Source organism: Psammomys obesus, unplaced genomic scaffold (assembly GCF_907164565.1).
Source record: "Psammomys obesus unplaced genomic scaffold, mPsaObe1.curated_primary_1811, whole genome shotgun sequence".
Taxonomy (NCBI): domain Eukaryota; kingdom Metazoa; phylum Chordata; class Mammalia; order Rodentia; family Muridae; genus Psammomys; species Psammomys obesus.
Window position 1 is genome coordinate 22091308 of NW_026592118.1, and position 14881 is coordinate 22106188.

The window sequence follows — 14881 nt, forward strand, 5'->3', positions numbered from 1 at the left end:
ACTTTTCTGACTTCACAAAGCACATGTGCTGTGGGATGTGCACACTCACACACACAGGCATACATACACACATGCCCACACACATGTAAGCACTGAACGAGACAAGAACAACAAAATAACTGTAAGCTGGGTAATTTAGGAAAGGTAGCGATGCGATTTTAAAAAGAGGCAGGAAAATCACATGACTGAGATCGGGCCTGCATCTTTGTTGCTAACACACGAGCAATAACAGTACAATGAGAAGCATCGCCACAGGAGGAAAGAGATGTGGCGTGAAGTGCCTGGAGGTCTGTTTTATGCTCTGAATGATCACTTTGAAGTAAAGTCCTGATTTTAAAAGAATGATCCCACTCCACTGAAGTTCCACCGAGATCTAGAGATAGATGCGATTTTTTAAAAGGTCAAATGGCTGATAAAAGTAAGGGCATGGGTTATGTGCTCTCAGCAGAAGTGCTGCAGATGTTTCGATGTTGGTGCACAGTCCTGTTTGGAACATAGTTACATTCATTCAGGAAGCCTGGGGAACCAAGTAAAACTCCAAAGATGAGCTACTAGCAACCAGCAACATTATTTCATGTGATTGAGAAAGCAGAAATACAAGTTTAGATTAAGTCACAAAAGCCACTGTCACAATATCCTAGAGACCATTATAGAAATATTTGATTATTGTGTGGCAACTCAATAAGCAAAACATAATAATCAAACCAGGTAGGTTTGCATGTGTGAGTGCGCAAGCAAGCATGCACACAGATGCACACACCCACATCTGGCTAGATGCACACACATATGTAAATATAATCTATTTTTTTTCTTATTTAAGCTTGTACATGCTGAATGTTTAACATAGTGTTAAAATGATTTAAATACTCTAAAAAAGTTAGAGCAGTTTTCAAAAAGCATCCATTCATCAAGTAGTTAGACTAGTGCTTGACAAGAGGAAACAGATCTCATTACAAATCTACAAAGGATGGTGTCTGTGTAGACTTTCATTTCCTCACCTATAAAATGAGATAGTTTTGTGTTTGTTTCCATGCTTGTTTTTGTTTCTTGTTTTTTTTGTTGTTGTTGTTGTTTTTTGTTTTTGAGAGATGTAGGAGTCATTTGAAAATTTGAAAGCACAAAAATGTAATGTACTTAGCAGGGAAAAACTATTTTTATGTCAAGGCTTGGTATGCTGCTCTCCAAGCAATAACCAGGGATATGGAGGAAAATGAACAATATCCGTGAGGTTTGTAGTGGTATCTTTTTCCGTTGCCTCCCTTCCGCAGCTTCAGGCCAGATCCTTACTTCCCATAGTTGACTACTGAGAAACTTCAAACTTGGCACAAAACTAATTATTTCCTCAGTTTTTAATCTTCTTTTCTCTTCTCCCAATTTTCTCACACCCATGATTGGGAGGTCACTCCCATTATCTTAACAGCTGACTAAATCTAGAGTAGCTGTGTGCTCCATAAAAGGAAATCCTTCCAGAGACAATAGGTGATATGTTCTGTGCCTGTGTTCTCACACGTTCACCTTACCATTGAGCCACCGGGAGTCATGCTGCTCGGTCCTGATAGGGTGATGATGGCCTAGTGTTCTGAAGATAGCAAAGTCTCGTCCCATGAAATCCGCAGCAGTTCCAGAGTATAACTCGCCATCTGCATGGTGACAAAAGGAAGCCAGGCACGTGTTACTCAATCAAAGGGAGAGAAGAAAAGCAAAGCAGCAGTAACATAATTTTCATGTTACAACAAATGCTGTTTCCATTATCAGGCAGAGTTATCTGTATTTCACCCTTTGGTCCTGAAAGGAAGGTTCTATTGAGTGATCATTTACATGTTATTCACTGAGTCACAAGTTAGGAAAGCAGAATAAAGTCTGGTTCACTGAACATAGCTAAATGTGAAATTTTATGATCTTCCCATTGGTGAACTTAACAAAACGCAAGCATTAGAAACTACATTCATCACATAGTTCACTTTCACATGGGTAAGGGTCTTATGGCTCAAATAACCATATTTTGCATGGTGAGATATCTGATAAAGTCACGCTTATAACTTACTTTAATGTTAATTAAATGTTTGATGTACTATTTTCCAGTAGGATCTGATAAACAAGATTTTACAGTAAAAAATAATATTCTTCTTGCCGTTTTAAATTTAATTTTTACATGTGCATTGGTGTGTGTGTGTGTGTTTGCCTGTGAAGAGGTACACATTTGTATAAGTGTGTGGAGGTCCAATATTGACCTCATGGGATGTTCTCCATTGCTCTCCCTTTGTCCTTACTGAGGAAGGTTCTCCTGAACGTGGGATTTACCAATTACAGAGAGTTTAGCTAGGTAACTCTCTTGAGTTCTCCCAACTCTGCTCATTGAGTGCTGGGATTTAAGGCAAGTTTTGCAGCCGGAAAGCCCAGATTGAACTCACTGAGCTCATGATTCCATTTCTTTCGATGTTTTGCTACTGGCTTCACATGGACACTCAGTCACAGTTTAATAATGGAAGAATCATTACCAGGAGATAAAAAAAAAAAAAAAGCCCAGATGGGAAGAGAAGGACAAGAAAGAGAAATTACGTCAGCTGACTACCATTCTGTGCTGGTCAGGCAGCCGGCCTCTGCCTTAATATTTTCAAATAATCTCATTCAGTTCTGTCAATGTCCCTAGGAGAGAAATAATTTTGCCCCTGATTTTCAGTTCAGTAAGGCCAAGGTTATTCAGCTTAATGGTTAGAGACCCAGTGTGAAGGTTCAAATCGAAGCCTGTTTAATTCTAAGGCTATCAGGCTAAAGCATACCAAATTCAGTTAAATAAAGCTTTAACATTTTATTATTATTTATGTTTTCTCTCAATGAGACAGAAAGTATCCCATGTTCATTTTTTTTTCTTGATAACATATAATTGCCCAACTACTTAGGGTGAATTGCTGCATGTATAAAGCAAAACAACTAAAGTGATTAAATATGTTTCTACAAACAACACATAAGTATTTAAAATATTAATGATATTTTTTTGATTATTGGGATGGGCTAATGTTCTCATAATCATCAACTTGAAAATAAACACAAAGTAAAGAGATCATAAAAGGTAAGTTAAATTTGAATATCACTTATCCATATAATTTTATATTAAAGAAATGTAAAATTATATGTCAGTTTTAAAGTATAAATGCTTTGGGGATATTTAATTAATATCATTGCTTACATGTTATTCTTCAGTTATAAATGCAATTTTCATTTACAAGAGCTTTGCAACAAACTAGATAGTCTCACTGGTCTAAACAAATTAACTACTTCAGTTGAACTTTGCCTTCTTGCAGTTTTGTGTATTATTTGGTTGGTTGGTTTTGCTTCTTGAGACACAGCCTCACTATGAAACACTGGCTGGCCTTGAACTCATTTTGCAGATCACGCTGGGCTCAAAATCATGGATATTCACCTGCCTTTGTCTCAAAATTCCCTGGATTAAAGTTGTGTGCCACCATGTCTAGTTTTCTGAAGTGTGTCATGGACTTTGAAGAGTCTCCAGAACAGTTAGAGAATAGGCAGAAGAAAAGACAATTACGTTAAAGGTGCCTGTCTTGTTTGGCAAATGAACTTTAAAATTGATTACTTGCTTTAGATTGCTGTGACTCAAGATGAACAGATTATTTTTGGACAGTAATTTATCACAGGTTAGTAGTTAAAGTAATAATGCTGTTGGCAGTACTTCCAAGTCATCCTACCTATGGTATCTTTGGAATTACAAAGAATCTGTACTTTCTTTACTTCATTAAGTGCTAAGTGCAAATCAGATTTATTCTCATAACCTATGATACAGACAGAAACACAGCACTATGGAGAAGGTACTCATTCATTTTAAGGGCTTCTTGGAATATTTAAATGCTTATTGATTCCTTATCATTTACTAACATTTAAGCATTTTAATATTTTTATTAAAGTTAATAACTTAAACTTTAACAAGGTGTTGGTAAAAATATATCACAACTTTTGACATCAGTGAGAACAAGAGGATGGAGGTTAAAATTGTGTGTGAACGGTAGGAGAGATGGCTCAACACTTAAAGGTTAAGCTCACAGCCAAAATATCAAAGTTGTGTGTGACAGTTTCTTGAAATGGCCCTACCTCAAACCCTGTGAGGTTAAGACCTGTGTCTTGAAATTTACGAGCATAAAATTATTTTTTGAGCTTCCCTGCAGAGGAAGCATGTCATGTGATAAAAATAAAAACAGGTGAAAATAAAACTGCAAGCAGATGAGCTAACGAGTATCTATTAATGTCAGTTAATGACACCCAACAGGAGCCTGCTTCAGACATGGAGAAGAATATAATGCCATGATCATGCTCTCTTCTTGTTTTTGTTTTTTCTTTTTTGTTGTTGTTGTTTTGTTTGTTTTTCAGGACAGGGTTTCTCTCTGTAGCCTTGGCTGTCCTGGAACTCACTCTATAGACCTGGCAGGCTTCAAACTCAGATATTCACCTGCCTCTGCCTCCCAAGTGCTGAGATTAAAGGCATGTGTCACCACTGCCTGACTCAGCTAACTCTTAGGAGGACCTCCACTATCAGTGTATTGGGGGAGGAGCATAGGAGGAGAAGAGGAGGGAGAGTAGGATTGGGAGGGGTCAAGGGAGGACACTACAGCTGGGATACAAAGTGAATAAATTATAATAATAAAAAAATAAAAAAGAATTACTGAAATACAGAATTACTTGCTTTGGTTATGTAAAAACTACTCAGAAGGGAATTGAGAAGCAAAATTACAACACGTCTTTGTCTATAGAAGGGTTTGGTTCTCTGACACATTTGCTGGGTGATGTGATTAGTTCTCTTGTTCACTGTCATAGAAGGATGAAAAACTCAGCATCAGTAAAAGACTGAGGAGAGGCTGATTGTTTTTCCTATTTTTACAACAGATAGGAAGATAGTTTGGACAAAGTTGAAGAACTCAATTTTCTTTACTGAGAAAATAATTAAATTTAAAAATTGACTTTTGAACAATTGGAAGGTTGAGGTTTAGGTATCAGCTGCCCACAGTCATGGAAAATTGCCTTTCAGCCAAACATTACTTTCTGCACAAGACAGGGTTAGCTTTTTGAGCTGGATGATATCAGATAATTATGAGGCCTTTCAGGGCATGGTCTCTTCTTGTTCATGCTCATTGTCAGTAGCTGTTTTTTGCTTTAGGGCTTAGATACAATTCCCTGCTGAGAGTTCTAAAAGGATTCTTATCATGGGTAATGGTTACATAGAAGATATAATATCTTTGTTATTTTGGCTGATAGTTTAGGTGGCAAAATGCCCCACTCTTACATTTTTAGTTGTTAAGCAGAAATATAATAACAACACTGTGTCTGTGCCAGTTAACGCATTTGAATATTTCCAGCATGCACTACAGTTAGTTCATAGTCTGTTGCTGTCTCAAATGATCTAGGTTCTTTGTACTTTACATGATATACAGTACCTTCATGGGCTTAGGTAAGTATAACAGTGACAACAAAATTCTACTAACAATAGTTTTGACATTTCTAGGCAATGTATGATATAATCAAATTATATGTTGATTCTTGACCGCATTGTTTATATGCACTTTTTGATACATGTTATTGTAAATATGAAGTAATATATTTGTATATATTACATACATAATACATATTTCTGTTTTGTGTCTCATTACTGTTGATACATACCCTTGAATGCCCCATGTTCAATAAGCCACTAGCAAAAGTAAAGATGGAATGTGTCCTATTTTGTTAAGTTGATAGTAGAGTAATATACTCAAAAATACGGACACTGTCTACCCAGCAAGGTCTTAAAGCATCTGTATGAAGAAATATCACATAGGAAGGTTGGTGGCTCAAAAATAATACATGAGATGATGATACACAGTGCTGACAGATGTAAATAAACTATCTCGAATGTGCCAAAGACCAAGACGAGTATTTGAGTACATGCCCATTTTGTCTTAACTGTAACCTTTTAAAACTGTGTCTAAGAAAGGCAAAATTTCTTGGGGTGAATGAAAACAGCTTTGTGGCCTCCACATCCAGGACATCTGAGTTCCCTGAGAAACGTGTATTAAAAACAAAAGTTCACATGTACTCTAGAATTTCTGTTCACAGCTCAAAATGAAGTAACAATGTGGCTTAGATCAGCTAATATCTTGGATTACAATTCCTCAGAAGGGTGTGGTGAGGAGAAACTGAAGAAGGAAAAGCAAATTTCCTGACAAAATTGTAGCATTTCTGGCACAGGTGAGTAGTATGACATGAATGTGAGCAAATATCAAACAAACCTAAAGACCAGGCTATTATGCTGTTAACACCTTCGGTAAATTCTCCTCACAGAGGAGTGGGTAATAAGAACCAGAAGAAGAAAGGAGGTTTATCTCTCTGCTTTTCTGTTCCCAACCCGCACTGCAAGAATGAGAGCCAGGGTGTAGTGGTAGGATTTAGGGACTGTTTCCCACCTCTGTTGTTACTGAGTGCTTTCTCTGTAGCAGCACCTGTATGAAGGCTTTGTTATATAGGTCGTTCTTTTACGGCTGACACTTTTCTGCAATGATGTGTCTGCATGGCATGAAATTTATAAGGCACCAACTGTGCTTCCCAGTTCCTCATAGGTAGCTATCAGTAGTTTATGTTTGTTTCCACTTCGCTGGCAGAATTAGCATAGCGTACTATTTTATATATCAGCGAAGTGAAGCTTAGAGCGGTTCAATTATATCTAATCATTTTTAAAGAGTACCTCACTTGTTCTAATACCCACTGAGAGTATGTTTTAATGCCAAACTATTTTTTCCTGAGGCAAGGCAGAGTTCCAGCTTGAACATACAAACCTGAGCGAGAGCTCCAGACCTTTGAAATACATCTCAGTAACAACCCTTCCTGATGGAATATTTCTAAATTATTAGTGTGCATTACCTGGGAGAAGTTTCAGTGAGGAAATAAAACTGCTCTCAAGTTGGCTATTCTTTCATATCATGAAAATGTGAGTTACTATTTAATTAGGCAGGAAAGTACTAGGCTTTACTCTTGTGCTCTGTTCACACCTGGTATTTATACAGAGCAGGGGAGCAAATGCTATCTTTATTTAATAAGGATATTTTAAACAAAGTAAAAAAAAATACTTACAGATGGAGGAACTGAGAACTATTTTTTAAAAATAAATTCTCTGGTTCTTTCATTACTTAAAAAGATTGAAAAATAGTTAATTAAGATAAGATGAAAGGACCATGTATGGAGAAGACCTAAAACCCCTGCTCAGATGTAGCCCATAGACTCATCTCCAAGTGGGTCCCTAGTAAGGGAGCAGGGGTTGTCTCTGGCAAAAGCTCAGTGGCAGGCTCTCTGATCACCTCCCCCTGGGGGGTGCAGCCTTGCCAGACCACAGAGGAAGACAATGCAACCAGTCCTGATGAGACCTGATAGGCTAGTGTCAAATAGAAGGGGAGGAGGACCTCCCCTATCAGTGGACTAGGGGAAGGGCATAGGGGAAGAAGAGGGAGGGAGCATGGGGTTGGGAGGAGACAAGGGAGGGGGCTAAAGCTGGAATACAAATTGAATAAATTGTTATAAATAATAATAATGAAAAGAATAAAAAGGTAAGTTGAAGAATTTAGAGCAAGTAATTGGATCTGGGCACTTCGCTATGCATTCGTCAAGGGGAAGAGATCTAGTTGTCTACAGTCAACACTTAAAAACGTGACATTTGTAAAGAGGTTATACTAAAGTTTGGTAGTTTGTGCAAACTAAATTTTTAACTGTCCAGTAACTATTGGTTGGAACATCTTCATACTGGCATTGCATATGTAAGTGTATTCTGCTAAGTATAATACCTTCTGAGATAAATTCACAGATGTTTTGAGTGAAACCTAGATTTGGAGAAAAAAGTAGCCTTGGACTTTCTCTCTTATGTGCTTAAATGAGGAGGAATACTAAAGTTATTTGAGAAGATAGAATGTCCACATTGCTATCCTCTAATATGTAAAATGCCTCCTGTATATTTCTGTGTTCAAAACTTTGCTTAACATAGAAATATTTACATTTAAAAGACCTACAAAGCTAGTGATTCATATTAAAACTAAAATTCATATTAGAGCATTACAAGAGAAAATGCCTGAAACGTCAAATGAAGATAATTTACGCACTGTGATAAGAAGACTTGTAATATACATCGAAAGAAAACAGCCACAGCAAAGAAAGTTATAGCTCTTGAATCAAAATGCTGTGGCATTGGATGGAAGGATGAAGCTCTGAGTAGAACCCCTTCCCACCAACCAGTCTGTCCAGCTGAGTTCAAGCCGCACAGCCCACATGGTGACAGGACAGGAGCTCTCACAACCTGTCCTCTGCCCTCCACACGCAAACTGTGGTGCTGATTCTCTAGTATATCCAGCACACTAGACGAATGAGTAAATGCTCAATCATTTAAAATAAGTCATTGCGGATATTTTAAGAGACTTTTACCCAATCTGGAAGGAGCGGCTCTTACTTCTGCATCTTGTTTTTCACTGATTCGGAAATTAATTTATTTTTCTCTGTTAATAAGCACTTCATTGCTCCTAAAGTGATGGCCACATTTTTGCTGTAGTTGGTGTGTTAGTTCTGGACTCTCGTGGAAAGCGTGCATTTCTAAAAGGTCTATTGTTCTTTCCCAGCCCCATATCCTTTCGCTGAACTTCACTCTTTCTCTTTTCCTTTTCATCAACCTATACATCTTTTTCAAAGAAACCCTAATATGAAACCAAACGTTAGAGTTTCTTTTTCTTCATGGACTTTGTGTGGTTGCATACCATGAGAGCTATGTAATGCCAACTGTCATCATCCTTTCTCAGTGGAATAATAAAATAAATAAGCAAATCCCTTCTGAGGAACATACCACAAGCTAATACAACTTTAGGCACATTTTTACAGACTGCATTTTGAATGATATTTCTCATGTTTAGTGTTCAATTTAAATAAATAGAGGTTACAAGTAAGAACAAGGTATGGTTGCTCCACATTGTTTAAGACAGCTTTCAAATTTCAGTATGCCTGTGTGAGCAAGCTATCCATATGAAAGCATTAGGTTCCTCATGAACAGGGAAATTATAAATTTTCTAACTATGCAGCTTTTCTTCAGGCCTACAAAGGTTTTTTTTAATGTTTCATAAAAGAATCAAATCAATCTACAATTGTCTAGATTGAAAAAACTGTAAGAGAGGTAATTTATATTACAATTTTTTTTATTCCAAATGGAGGAAAGATTAGTGATAAAGTAAACACTGGACAATAGTGCTTATGTATCTCTGTGGTTAATATATGACTAGAGTATTATTTCCTTGACTATAAAAAGTATTTTTACAAAAATTTAAATGTTTATAAAATTATGAGAAATAAGGTAAGCACTAATTTACTTTTTAAAATTCAAGTAAACTATGATGTCTGAAAACTTTCATTATTTTTAATTTCTACAGTATATGAAAAAGAAAAAGTACATTCAAAATTTAACAAGGCAGGTAGAGTGAAGCAAATTAAAAGGAAAGAAGGAAGGAGCAGAGGGAGACTGGGAGGAAGAATACTCTGCATGATTTCTTTATTTTATATTTGGTTAAGCCAAGTTTTCAAATGTTAAAAGGCTGTCCAAAAATGCTTCAACTTTTGGAGCTCCTGTCCTCTCCAGGTCTTTCTGTTTCCTCCTTCTTCCATAAAATTCCATGCAGTCTGCCCAAAGTTTGGCTATGAGTCTCAGTCTCTGCTTCCATACCTCAATCAATGGAGCCTTTCAGAGGCCCTTTGTGATAGGCTCTTGTCCTGTTCCCTGTCATCTACTACTTCTGATGTCTATCTGGTTTGCCCTTCTGAATGAGTATTGAGCATCCTCCCTAGGGTCTTCCTTGATGCTTAGCTTCTTTTTAAAATTAATTTATTTTTATTAATTACAGTTTATACAATTTGTATCCCAACTATAGCGCCCTCCTTCATCCGCTCCAAATCCTACTCTCCCTCATCTCCTCCCATGCCCCTCCCCAAGTCCACTGATAGGGAGGTCCTCCTTCCCTTACCTCTGACCCTAGCCAATCAGGTCTCATCAGTACTGGCTCCCTTCAGGGGGAGGTGATCAAAGAGCCAACCACTGAGTTCATGTTAGAGACAGTCCCTGCTCCCATCACAAGGGAACCCACTGGAGACTGAGCTGCCATAGGCCATATTTTTGCAGGGGTTCTAAGTTATCTCCATGAATGGGTCCCGGTTGGAGTATCAGTCTCAGAAAAGACTCCTTTGCCCAGATCCTTTGGTTCTGCTGTTCTTCTTGTGGAGCTCCTGTCCCCCTGCCCCCCAAATCCTTCATCTCCCCCTTCTTTCACAAGACTCCCTGCACTCTGCCCAAAGTTTGGCCACAAGTCTCAGCATCTGCTTTACCCTGATGAGTAGAGTCCTTCAGGGGCCCAGGGTGGTAGGCTTCTGTCCTGTTCCCTGCCTGCTCTCTCTTCTTATGTCCATCCTGTTTGTCTTTCTAACTGAGGATTGATCATCTTACCCAGGGTCCTCTTTCTTGTTTATCTTTAGGTGTATAGATTTTATTATGTTTACCATATCTTATAGGTCTACATAAGTGAGCATATACCATGTGTGTCTTTCCCCTTCTGGGATACCTCACTCAGGATGATCTTTTCTAGATCCCACCATTTGCCTGCAAATTTCATGATTTCCTAGTTTTTAATTGCTGAGTAGTATTCCATTGTGTGACTGTACCACAATTTCTGTGTCCATTCCTCTGCTGAGGGACATCTGAGTTGTTTCCAGATTCTAGCTTTTACAAATAACGTGGCAACGAACACCATTGAACAAATGCCCTTGTTGTATAGTTGAGAATATTTTGGATATATGGCTAGGAGTGGTATAGCTGGATCTTGAGGTAGCACTATTCTTAGTTTTCTGAGAAAGTGCCAGATTGATTTCCAAAGTGGTTGTATAAGTTTAAATTTCCACGAGCAGTGAAGGAGGGTTCCCCTTTCTCCACATCCTCTCCAGCATGTGTTATCACTTGAGTCTTTTATCTTAGCCATTCTGACTGGTGTAAGGTAAAATCTTAGGGTTGTTTTGATTTGCATTTTCCTCATGACAAAGGACATTGGACATTTCTTAAAGTGTTTCTTTTTCATTCGATATTCCTCTATTGAGAATTCTCTGTTTAGCTCTGTACTCCATTTTTGTAGCAGAGGCTGAGACTCATAGCCAAATTTTGGGCCAAGTGCATGGAATCTTATGAAAGAAGAGAAATTTAGAAAGACCTGGAGGGAGCAGAAACTCCAAAGTGAGACCAACAGAGCCAATAAACCTGACTCATGGGGGCCTGCAGAGACTGATATCCCAACCAAGGAGAATGCATGGTGAGGACCTAAAACCCCTGCTCAGATGTAGCCCATAGACTCATTCTCCAAGTGGGTTTCCTAGTAAGGGGAGCAGGGCTTGTCTCTGGCATGAACTGAGTGGCAGGCTCTCTGATCACCTTCCCCTTGGGGGTGCAGCCTTGCCAGGCCACAAAGGAAGACAAGATACTCAGTCCTGATGAGACCTGATAGGCTAGGGTCAGATTGAAGGGGATGAGAACCTCATCTATTAGTGGACTAAGGGAGGGACATAGGGAGAGAAGGAGAGAGGGTAGAATTGGGAGGGGCCAAAACCAGTATACAAAATAAATAAATTTTAATAAATAATAATAATTAATAAAAAATTTCCCCTTTCAATACACAACGACTCTCCCCTCTTCCCCTAATTTGGTCTTTCATACTGTTAAGTATTCTCCAGTTGTCTGCAGCAGCGACAAACCAAAAAAACAGAAAAGAGATGAGAGTAAAGAAAAAGTAAGTTGACTAAACCATTATGCAAATGGTTAAGCAAAGAAGATGCTAAAGGCAAAAAACATGATGACAGAATATTTTCCTTAAGCTGATATATATGACAAGATACTCCAGTGAGTTGAAGAAAATACCACCAGGGGGTCTTTGCCAAGTATACCAGTACCATTTGTCTTGACTATGCTGATGAAGTTGTCCAAATGTTGAAACAGTAGCATCTTGAACTGCAACTCTCAAGATTCACTGAATGTCATTCTTTCTTACTCATATCTCATTTTTTTAAGTGTTTTTTTGTTTTGTTTTGTTTTGTTTTTTTTTGACATGCTTTCTCTGAGTAGCCTTGGCTGTCCTGGACTCACTCAAATTTTTGAGCATGGCTCAAAAATTTTATTGAAGTATTTCATCAAATGAAAGTGAAAGCCTTCTTCCAAAATCAAAAATTAAAGCTTAACCAAGGGATGTACAGTGATTCAGCCAACTATTCCAAAGGTAAAATTAAACTATTTTTTCAATTAGGAATCAGTTTGAGTAGGATAATCACTAGTCAACAATTAGCGTTTTTTTTTCTTTCCTTTTTAAGAAAATTTATTTGTGACCATCACAGGTGATACTCTCCGCCTGACAATATTAACGAATAAGAATTGAACATGTTGGCAGGGTAAAGGAACAGGCAACCTTGTTATTAGTTATAACAGATTAGCTCTTTAACAAATCGCTGGCTACGTACCTATTAGAAGAGAAGCTGTCAGGAGTTTGGGGTCATAAGGACTCTTCCCACGACCATTTTCAAAATGTGAGTCATGCAGTTTAAAAATGTTGTCCTGAAAATTAAAAAAGAGAGAGGCTTCATTTATTTATAAAAGAAGCATTTTCAACATGTCAGTAAATCAAGAAGTTGAGTAGTCACGTCCAGAATGGAGGAATTTGATTTGTTTAAACTTTAGAGATGACAAAATAAATTAAATGGATTGAAAGAGCTAGCAGAGAAGCCAAATAGCTACTTAGTTTGATGATTTTTTTTTTTGGGGGGGGCGGTTCGTAGCTGTATGCATGCTCCAAATGAAAAGCCACAAATGAAGGCCAAAGAGCAGGGTTTGTTATGGTGGGAATAGGTTGATCTTTTAATTTTTCATGTATGCCAAGAAAGATCTTGTAACATGCAATGGATCTTGGAGAAATAAAATTTAGGTGTACATAACATGACTCATTTTCTTCTTCATAGAGAAGAAAATAACATTGAGATTACATTTCTAGATCATTTCTATCTTTTTTTTTTTTTGTATACACGATCCATTAAAAGTACTTAGCCACAATAGTCAATTCTCCTGCTCTGTTCTCTGTGCTCCTGTAATTTTGTGATACTTAATTAACTAGTAAGGGACATAAAACCATCCTTATCTCTCTACAAGGAACCACCATGCTTTAGATTGAATTTGCCTGTATGGTGGAATCAATGGAACATTAAACACATTTTAAACAGGTAGGTCATCTCTTTGGAGGGGAGGATTGGGGTCAAGTACCGGGATGAATGAATAAACTTTTAACTACCTACAGAAATATGCTCATATCACAAGGTAGCTTATGCATAACGGGCATCCATAACATCAGAAGCCCAATAAGTAGGTCTTTGATTCACAGCTAAGAACCCCCTGTCCGAATGTATATTGTTAGGTATATATGACAGGTAAGTAAACTCGAGCATTTTGGCACTCTACATACATGGGTGACCTGGGGATTAATAAGGGTAGAATATGTATGCTTTTTCCAGTAGCACATTAACTTGTCTACACTCTGGAATAAAATAGTGATGTTGGCAATTTTTCTACCAATCACATAAAAGTATTTTCCAACTTATAATGTCAAATGATTCATTTTATGGTCAATAAGCATCACTTTAATATTTAATATTTCTGATGGAACTAATGGCAGGGTTTCAAATTATAACTCTTAGAACCCATTTTGAATTGCAGAGAAAAGTGAAAACGGAAGGAAACTAAGGCATTCTGCAGTTTTGCTAGAGTGACCATGAATTACCTGCCTTACTCTTTCTTTTCATTGACTCAATATTTTGTATCAGCTGTCCTCTAGCAATGATGCCTTTTTAGCTTTGTTCTGAAATTCATACCGAGCAATAATTTATGTGTGTGTGTGTGTGTGTTTTTTTCTCTCAGAATCGTGCAGTTAGAGCAGAAATGTAGCGGATCCAGGCACCAAGCCCAGCTTGGCAAATAACCAGATTCAAATTTTCAGTGGCCTATCATAACTCTGAACCTCTGGGCTCAAAAGTCAATTTTAATATGAACATTTAGCTTTACAGTTCTATCAGGAAAATTACTAAAAATTTACGTGAAGAATCAATACAGAAAAATAAATAACAGCTTATTTTTATCTTAATGTTGCTCACATGATCACTCAAAGAATATGCATGGATAAAACAAGTTGTTACTCATATTGTAAAATCTCTTAATGTGATATGAAAGAAATCATGTTATGATTGCATAAATCACCAGATATATAACCTTAGCATAGACACTTTAGTACTTAAAACACAACATGAAAATTATTAGTGTATACTAATGAAGACATAGACTTACATGCAATAATTTTATTTCATGTATCTTTATTAAAATTAGAAACTAGAAGATAAAAATGTATATATGGAGAGGTATATCCATGCTTGAGTCTACAGTGGACAAATCAAGTCAAACACGATCACTGAGTATGAGTGTTTATTGAAAGTTGGAAGAAACACCGAGAGAAGTAGTTGAAAAAAACAGAACAGATGCTGTTGTTTCTTTTACCCATAGACATTGACCAACACAGAGAAGGCATCCTTACAAAGTATGAAGGACTTAATGTGACATGTGTCCAAATTAATCAGACAATGCCAGGAGAGATAAGGTGAACTTCCAATGTCATATGGTAATTGATTTACAAAGTAAAACATTCGCCTCCAAAGGAGTAGAGGTCAAGCACATCAGTCATTGTTAAAAAGGAGAGGAAAATTGACCCTTGAAAACGGTTTTGGGTACAATGCTCAAAACTTGCTTTCTTTTTAG

The 14881-nt window shown here is 37.4% G+C and overlaps 1 protein-coding gene across 1 annotated transcript in view; it reads right to left on the minus strand.

The window, feature by feature from the left end:
* Sema3a (semaphorin 3A) overlaps positions 1–14881 on the minus strand; it is a 175792-nt gene that overhangs the window by 82233 nt on the left and 78678 nt on the right. The window contains exons 5-6 of the mRNA XM_055612906.1: positions 12550–12643; positions 1521–1640 (exon numbers count right to left, since the gene is read on the minus strand). Coding sequence (XP_055468881.1) covers positions 1521–1640; positions 12550–12643 — 214 coding nt within the window. The remainder of the gene's footprint in view (positions 1–1520; positions 1641–12549; positions 12644–14881) is intronic.